This window comes from Uncinocarpus reesii, genomic scaffold (assembly GCF_000003515.1).
Source record: "Uncinocarpus reesii 1704 scaffold_1 genomic scaffold, whole genome shotgun sequence".
Classification (NCBI taxonomy): domain Eukaryota; kingdom Fungi; phylum Ascomycota; class Eurotiomycetes; order Onygenales; family Onygenaceae; genus Uncinocarpus; species Uncinocarpus reesii.
The window spans coordinates 463992-472560 of record NW_003052500.1 but is presented as its reverse complement, the minus strand read 5'-3'; the positions used below and the strand labels follow the sequence as shown (position 1 = coordinate 472560).

The 8569-nt window shown below is 49.3% G+C and overlaps 4 protein-coding genes across 4 annotated transcripts in view; 3 read left to right on the top strand and 1 right to left on the bottom strand.

The window, feature by feature from the left end:
* The window catches only part of UREG_00321 (uncharacterized protein), a gene marked incomplete at both ends in the record, with an annotated part of 1890 nt that extends 1419 nt beyond the window's left edge, over nt 1-471 (top strand). The window contains one exon of the mRNA XM_002540762.1: nt 43-471. Coding sequence (XP_002540808.1) covers nt 43-471 — 429 coding nt within the window. The remainder of the gene's footprint in view (nt 1-42) is intronic.
* Nucleotides 472-1683: 1212 nt separating this feature from the next.
* UREG_00320 (uncharacterized protein) lies at nt 1684-3800 on the top strand (the record flags this gene model as incomplete). The annotated part of the gene is made up of 6 exons (XM_002540761.1): nt 1684-2036; nt 2126-2327; nt 2397-2438; nt 2501-2649; nt 2708-3172; nt 3299-3800. 6 exons carry the CDS (start codon nt 1684-1686, stop codon nt 3798-3800), a joined length of 1713 nt encoding a protein of 570 aa, XP_002540807.1.
* A 528-nt stretch (nt 3801-4328) lies between these two features.
* On the bottom strand, nt 4329-5831 carry UREG_00319 (uncharacterized protein; the record flags this gene model as incomplete). The annotated part of the gene is made up of 2 exons (XM_002540760.1): nt 4329-5321; nt 5415-5831. 2 exons carry the CDS (start codon nt 5829-5831, stop codon nt 4329-4331), a joined length of 1410 nt encoding a protein of 469 aa, XP_002540806.1.
* Nucleotides 5832-7644: 1813 nt separating this feature from the next.
* Nucleotides 7645-8087, top strand: UREG_00318 (uncharacterized protein; the record flags this gene model as incomplete). The annotated part of the gene is made up of 2 exons (XM_002540759.1): nt 7645-7730; nt 7757-8087. The coding sequence occupies 2 exons, from the start codon at nt 7645-7647 to the stop codon at nt 8085-8087; spliced, it is 417 nt and encodes a 138-aa protein (XP_002540805.1).
* Nucleotides 8088-8569: the final 482 nt, after the last annotated feature.

Genomic DNA, 8569 nt, shown 5'->3' with positions numbered 1-8569 from the left:
GGGTAACGCGCATGAATCTACGAGATGGAGGACGAAGAGCAGTTCAAGGCCAAAGGTGGCGCCGATGCTCAGCGTGCGAAATTCTTGGAACTGGAAGCAGAACGAACAAGACTTGCGGATATTCGTGACAAGGAGATTGCGAAACAAAAGAAAAGAGAGAAGAAAGAGAAGCGGAGAGAAAGGGCGCGTGCTGAGAAGGAAGCTGAAGCGGGCGCCGTTGCTGTACTTGCGCCATATGAAGAGGGCGAAGAGGATAGAGATTACGGCTCTGATGAGGACAGGGAAGCTGAAGAAGAGCAAGCACCACCAAGTAAAAAACAGAGGAAATGGTTCCAAAATGATTCCGATGTGGGAGAGGAGGACGGAAGGAAAGGGAGTTCAAAGAAACAGAAACGGACTCGTGCCCAAAGCCCAGCGCAAGTCGAAACGCTTGAGGACTTGGAAGCTCTTGCTACTGGATTATTGGAGTAGAAGAGCCAATCTTTTTGTAGCGTATTTTGATTCTCTCTTGGATACTCCATACCCTCTCCCTCGGATTTTGAAATAGAGTCTGCGCAAACGTAATGGATTCTGGCCTCAGGACCTCAGTTTGAGCTACACAGTTCCAGATGAGCGCCGATTTGTCATTTGAGATCCCTTTTGACTTTTCCCCAGGAATTCTGGATTGATGGCTATTATTAATTTCATCTCCCCAGCCGTGAGCTCTCCCTGACGATTCCTCGCCGTCGGGTTGCTATTACGTACAGCGCACGGATTGCTGTTTGCGCCGGCAAATCTGGGGAACACGCCAAGGGGAAAAGATGGTTTAGCTCTGCGACCCTAGACCAACTACCAAGAGTTTGTTTCAACGATCACGCTCTGTTCGGAGGTTTAAACAGTCTTTCGTCCCCTGGATCCTGGTTCTCGTGAAGGCCGAACCTGTCCAGGATCCACCGACCCGATGCCGCAATCACGGTGGCGGATTGCATTATATAATTCCATACGAGCAGCTTTGGCGCTACAGAGATGGAGATCGTGGCTATGGAAATTTTTCGTGAAAAGATGACAAACGCAATGAGGCGAGAAACCTCTCGGTCGAGCATTTAGTTAGCAACTCTGATCGTGAGCATGGCCCAAGATTCTCTTCATCTTCTCCCGCTTTTCGACTATACTAGCGGCTTCTTATAGCAAGGGTTTGCTGATTCTGGCACTTGGGTTACAAGCGAGCTCTGTCAGCTAATCCCTACACGCCGACGAGATTTGACAAGACGTGGGAGGGGAACCAGGTTCATACACGGAATAAATATCGCTGGCCCTCCTGCTCCTTGTTCAAGTCTTTTCCTTGCAAGAGCTTGCTCCCATTGACCATCACACGCTCGATTTCAAGGTCACTTGGGTAGTTGTTATCAATCGTCTGTGCGCTTTGATCAGCTCTGTTGTGAATCCTGGCAGTTGCTATTATCTGAAGTGCTCTCCAACGCCATCGACGGTCAGAATGATTGCATTCGGGCTCTAGCAGCATATTTTTATTTTATTTTCGGAAACGTATATAAATTCGCCATTGACATTTTGTCTCACTCTTTTACTATATATCCTGCGACGACCCCCTTGTCGCTTTCGATTCGCTCTCAACGGGATCAATCCAGAAAATAGAAACATACTTAACGGCCTAAAAGCCCTTGATATACTTCTACTCCCGCCGAGATGGCGTCCAACCGCGATGGGATCGGCTCCCATTATCATTTCGATGAAAAAGGCCAAGATGTGGAAAAGTCCCCTTCCACACCGGAGATTCAACAGATCGAGGGTGAACAAGTCGTTCTCGCCGACAAGCTTGCTCGGAAACTATCTGCGCGTCAAGTGCAAATGATCGCAATCGGTGGCACCATTGGTACGGGTCTGTTTTTGGGAACAGGAAAATCGCTGGCTACAGGTGGTCCGGCATCGATGCTTATTTCATACTCGATCGTGGGAGCAATTGTGTTTACAACCATGTTGGCGCTAGGAGAAATGGCTTCGTTTATGCCAATTGCCGGCTCTTTTTGCACCTATGCAGGGTGAGACTCTCCCTGGTCCAGGAGCTTGGAATTTCCACGACAAAGCAGTACAGTCATTTTCTGGATGTGTGCTAATTATGCTCCGATAGACGATTCGTGGATGATTCGGTCGGATTTGCACTCACCTGGATTTACTGGTTCAACGACGCTATTGCGACAGCGGCTGACTTGGTTGCATTGCAAATCCTCCTGGCTTATTGGGACGAAAATTTCCCTGCATGGGCGTTCAGTTTAATCTTCCTTGTAATCCTGATTGCCCTGAATATCATTACGGTGAGGGCATACGGTGAGGTACGCATTCAGAAGTCCATTTCTCAGTCAAGCGGGCAATGGATAGCATACTAATTCCTACGATAATAGGTGGAATACTGGCTGTGTATTTTGAAAGTCGCCTCTGTTATTGTGAGTTGTTTTGTCCACTAACACTTTTGCAAATATTTCCATTGATACTAACCCTCTGATAGATCTTCATCATCGTGGGTATTGCAGTTAACTGCGGTGCAAATCCTGAGAAAGAGTACATCGGTTCAAGAAACTGGCGTATTGGCGACGCTCCCTTTGTTGGTGGTATAGGCGGCTTTGCTTCTGTCTTCGTTACCGCTTCTTTTGCATAGTATGATTCCATGATTGCAAGAAACTCCAGCAACAGACAATACTAACCTTACTTTCAGCGGAGGAACCGAATCCATTGCCATCACCGCTGGAGAAACTCGCAATCCAACCCGCAATCTTCCCCGTGTCATCCGCAACGTCTTCTGGCGTATTGTGATCTTTTACATCCTCGCGGTCTTCATCATCGGTCTCGACGTTCCATACAATTTCCCCAATCTCACCACTAGAGGCGCTGCTACCAGTCCCTTCACCATCGTCTTCCAACTTGCCGGAAGTACTGTTGCAGGAAGTTTTATGAACGCAGTAATTATGACCAGTGTCATTTCAGCAGGCAATCATGCTCTGTTCGCCGGCGCGAGATTGATGTACACCCTTGCCGTGGACGGGCACGCCCCTGCGTTCCTTGGGCGTTTGACCAAGAAGAAGGTCCCGTGGATAGCCGTACTGGTCACATCCGCAATCAGTGGCTTGTGTTTTGGCGCCAGTTACATTGGCGCAGGTCAACTATGGACTTGGCTTCAGAAGTAAGTTTCTTCTCGTTCTTATCCTCACCTCTTCGTTTCCCCGCCTGGAGAGGTTGAAAAGAAAAGAAATCCCTGCAAGAATCACTTCAGATCTTTCCCTGAACGCCAAGCTAACATTCTTCCCAGCATCGTCGGCGTCTCTAACCAACTCTCTTGGCTTTTCATTGGCGTCGCCTCCCTTCGGTTCCGCCGCGCCATCGATGCCCAAGGCCTAACACACCTTCTTCCCTTCAAGAACTGGACCTATCCTTACGGCCCCATCATCTCCATCTCCCTGAACAGCGTCCTCATTCTTGTCCAAGGCTGGTCCTGCTTCGCCCCACGCTTCAAGCCCGTGGATTTCGTCAGTCTCTATGTCCAAATCCCCATTATGGGACTCTTATATGTGGTCTGGAAGTTGGTCAAGAGGACCAAGTGGGTAGGTCTCATGGAGATGGACCTGGTCACCGATCGGTGGGACGGCGGACGTTTCGGACCCGGAACGGGTGCTGGAGCTACTGCCGCGGCGAGGAGAGGAGAGGATTGGAAAGATGAGAGGACATGGAATGGGCCACAGGGCGAGAAGACCTTCTGGGAGCTGCCGTTGCAGAGTAAAGTGAAGATGGTAGGGCAGTGGTTGTTTTTCTGATGACCGTGATGATTTTTGCAATTTTTATGCCCTTTTTTTTTCGTTCATAATATGGCGTTTCAACTACGCGAGTGGATTGGTCCCATCCTCTATTTTTATAGAAACCTCCTAAATCCAGCCATGATGTTGGCAATCACTGAACTTCCAAGGTCCCAGCAACCCGCCACCGATAGGTATAGCAATGCACCGAGACTCTGTCGCCGGCGAAGCTATAGTCATTGCCGTCATTTCAAGCTGTGCAATTAGGGTCGAATGTTCAACTATACACCCCAAACATACCTATAATAAAGATAGTAGTATCCACTCAGCTTGATATCTAGCAAGATCTTTTCAGAGTTCACAATACAGATTCGTACTGGCTAAGTGTCGCTCCATGTTAAAACTATAAATATGAACCTAGAACATGTCCGCGCAATTTGTTTGGCAGTGAATGGATAATAAATGCAATAAAATTTGGGTATCTGACTGCTTTCATAACAATTCAAACATATAAATGCATCAAACGTGGAATCCAATACGAGTGATCAACTAATCATTCACCATCTCTCCTAGCTCCATCTTCCTGCGCTTCACTGGACGCACATCAGCCTCCCTTGACGTGCCCTCGTTCAAGGCTGTGAAATTGAAAGTATCTTTATTTCCTGAATTGATCATTGCTGAGGTGCTAAAGCAACGCTGCCGTGGGAATGGTTCTGTTGATTCGCGGATAGGAGGCAGAGAGTAGGAAGACGATGCGAAAGATTGTTCGTGGCTCCATCTCCGCTCAATCAAACCAGGATCCTCTTGTGCCAGCGGCGAAATTGGGTTGCTTTCGGCACGTATAATCTCTGGCCTCGTTGACAATGGCGATGAAGTATTGCTACCTGCCTGTGAGGTATCGATAGAGAAATCGACCTTCAATTTGGTGAGGGGCTGAGGTATAGGTGGCAATCGGATAGCTGAGTTCACTGGATGAGTTGTTGGGCCTGGAATCGTAGAATACGGTGGTGCAGAAGTACTTTGTTTGTACTGACGAGGCGAACGAGGCGGCGGCAGCCTATCCCTAGAAAGAGAGGGTAGATGCGAGATATCGTTCAAAGCATAAGGCGGCCCAGGTAGTTGAAAGCTTGGGCTGGGAATTGAACTTTGCCTGTCTGATGATGTCTGGTTTCCGCTTGATAAAGGTCGTTGGGGAGGTACACTGCTTAGCGGAGACGATGGCGGTAATGTCGCCGACGGAGAGGGCAGCATCGAAGCTCCCCAGGACGGGTTTTTCATGGGGATCGGAGGACTAAGTTTTAATCTCTGAGGTTCTCTGCCAGCCTCAGTGGGAGGAGCCCCTCGAAATTCTGTATTTGGCCGAATCTTCCTTATGGATGCCGTTTGATGGGCAGGAGTTCCATTTGGATGAAGAGGCTGTTGAGTAGTGAGTCGCAATGTACCAGACTGGCCGAAAGCTGACTCGTAAGTTCGTATTGGACCCTCCTCTGCCTTCAAAGGAGGTCGCCCCCTTCGTTTGTGGACCACGTCAACACACGAAGACTAAAAGAAGAGTATTAGCAACACAATATAAATTAATATGACTTAAAAGGACAAGCGGAAAGTTACAAGCTGAGAATTAGCTGAAGTACACACCTCTTTGCCTGCTACCACGCATCTTCGGCAAGGCCGTGCAGAATCACAGCCCAAATGCTTGCGCTTGCAATTTACACATGCAGAGGCAACATGTGCCTTTGCACGGCGTGTGGATCTCGGTGGTAATGTTGTTGGCCTTGGTGGAATCGATGCTGCCACGCCTAGGGCAGGGAGTAAATGGGGTTGCTCAGGAGCCGTAGTGAGGGATATCATTGAGGCGCTGGGCTGGGTTATCACGGGCTGTCGCAGTTCACCGGTAGAGCTGTCCGGGCCTTGGACTTTAGGCTGGTAAGCCCTGTATGTCATCGACTGCTCCGATATAGGTTGCAGTGTACCCGGCAGGGGAGAATCCGAACGTTTGCGCTTTCCACCCTCACATGAGTTGAACCGGTCCTCGGGAGAGGGAGAGCCTGACATAGGAGGAGAGGGGTAAGAGTACGCGCAAGATGTTTCTGGCCCGGTTCGATGCAATGAAAATCTCAAAGGGTCAGAACCAGATCCGTAGACTGGTCGAAAGGCCGTGAAGGGGAACGGTTCGACTGGGCGTAAGGACTGCATTAGGGTCGTCGTAGCTGGGTGGATTTCTAGAACAAAGAGGAAACGAAATAGAAGTGGTAAAGCGATTAAGCCGAAAGGGTCGAGGTGTCTGTACTTCAAATTCCGGGTCGCTAAACAGGTTCGGGAACGCAAATCACTGAATCATGCCGATCGACAAGTCAAACTCGAACAAGCATTCGAAGTACGAGCTATTCTCTGGTTGAAAGCAATTGGGCCACTGGCTCAAGCCAGTCCCGCCAGCCGTTGATATAAGTTCCGAGAGTGGCAAGACCCAAAGCAGCGGTTATGATCCGAGCCAGTTAGATCAATGGAGCTGCTGGGGACCTGGCCGCGCTTGATAGCGTTTGGAATGAAATTCGAGACAAAGAAATGCGGGTATAGGTCACAGCATCCAAGCTGAAAGATCACGAACCGCTGGTGGGTCGAAAAGAAGTCGTGCAATGCGGGCTGTGTGATGTGACAGGTTCACTATCAGCCCGTTCAAGAGTAGTCTTTGCGATTCTTTGCAGTTGGACTCCGATTATTGAACAGAGTTGAAGATCACCCAATGACTTGAGCTTGATGATCGGCGGATCGGGTGACAGTATCCGGACAATGAGACGGGAAGGTGGGAGGTCTAGAAAAGGTAAATACGTCGCCAGAACTGGAGAAATAAACGAAGTTTAGAAGAGACTCGAGTGAGCAAATAGCTAAAGGTGTGAAGATCGAAGAAACAATCACTTATAGAAAAAACGGAGAAGGGGAATCTTGCTGAAGATAAATAGAAAACGGCGGGTGCAGTGTCGTACTCGGTAGAGTAGTAACCGTCAATATGGTCAGGGATGCCAGAGTTACGAGAGGCCTGAAGGTTTGAGCGTTGCTACATAAACTTTGGTGCAAGCCGAGTTATGATCATCTCCGTTCGTAGATAATACCTTAATATAATATTATCCCAGGCGCGAGTCATGACTTGTTTCAATGCTGGAGAAGGAGCAGAAACTTGAGGCCAGTCCTAGGGAAGTTTCGAAATTCTGGAACAAGTGCCAGTGCTGGACCTCAGACCACAGACAGTATGGCCTTCCATACCCTTAACTAGGCTGCAAAACAAATACCGATGCTCGTTGTTTCATGGGGCAAGAGGCGCCTCCGCGGCAGCTGAAACGGTGCGTTTCGACTGTCCCATCGAAAGCGGCATTGTGGGCATTCATATTATTGAGTGCAAGACATTCCACTTTGAGAAACATGGGGAGGCAATAACAGGGCGAATGATCGCGGTTTTCGAGAGTGTATCCTGTACCTTCATGTTTTTTTTTGATCATAACAAGAATGATAATGCAATAAAATAATAATAATAATGATAATAATATAAGAGAGGGTAAAACGAAGAATGCCCCAGAAAACGTCGTATCTGGCTGCAGAGAGCGTGGCCTGTGCAGAAGACCGGGGTTCAACGCGAAAATAAGCCAGACACTGAAGTGCGTGCCGATTACGGCAGGGAGCCCCATCCATTTTCGTTTTGTTATGGCCAAAGGGATGGGGTGGGCGTGAATTCGAGACGTGAGAAGGCTTTGTTTGGTCTTCTCCAGGCTCCGTACTCCGTTTCGTTATCACATTCCCTGGCTTCGCATGTTTATCTTAATTGCGGAGTGGAAACAGGGTTGATCATTGTTCGTTAGTTGCCCTGATCTCCATCATGTCACGTCGATCATTTCAGGTACGGCCCATAGGCCAATCATCGTGGTGGATCGAGTCAATCGCAGCGTCCGTTCCTCTTGAGAAGTGTGTTGAATCACTCGAAACGCCAGGCAAAAGTTTGCAGGGATAGCCAATCGGACGTTTTTCTGTCACGGTGGGGAAGCGCGCCATCGACCTGCACATCGTTTTATGTATGCAAGTGTCTCCTTCAACACGGCCCAGTCTGCCTTTCTCCTCAATTCTCGGCGCCCTGGTGCGAGTGAAGGCTTTGGGCATATTTTGTGGTACGGCGCCACCAAGCCAGTAGCCGCGTCCGGTGGCGCGAAGCGTCGTGCAAGAACCTTAACAGCAACGCAGCTGCAGAGAATGAATATTGACGCTCGACGGAACAAAGCAGCTGTGGTTGAAGAGAGGAGACGTCGCCGTCGATGGAAGAGTTGAGGTTCCAAGCGAGTTTCCCAAAGCGGGTGTCTGACTAAGAAATTACGTGTGCCGATGAGAACGTCGTGCGCCCAACGCGCTGCTTGAACCTCGTCTCTTCAACATCGGCCCTTGCAACCAGTGAATAAGGACCTTGTGCAAAACAACTCCTCCCGGCTGCTCTTCTCGAGAGCCAGCTTCTTCACCAGCAAACGAGTTCGCCAATGATGGGTGATGGATCGACGGGTCAAGCCGTCACTCCAATCACGCTTCCTCGATTCCGAGCAAAGTGGTAATGCTGAATCCTGATGACAGGGATCTGTAGGAGATGACTAGGAGTCTAAATCTCTCCCTGGAAGGATTGCGATGATTCACAGTAATTTGCTCCTCACTGAAGGAGAGTTTCTCGCATCTTAACCCGCCTCGCGAGCTGACAGGCAACGGCAGATGGGAGGGAGAGACCGGAAAAGCCCATGATCGCGCTTGTTGGCCGTCTCGTAACC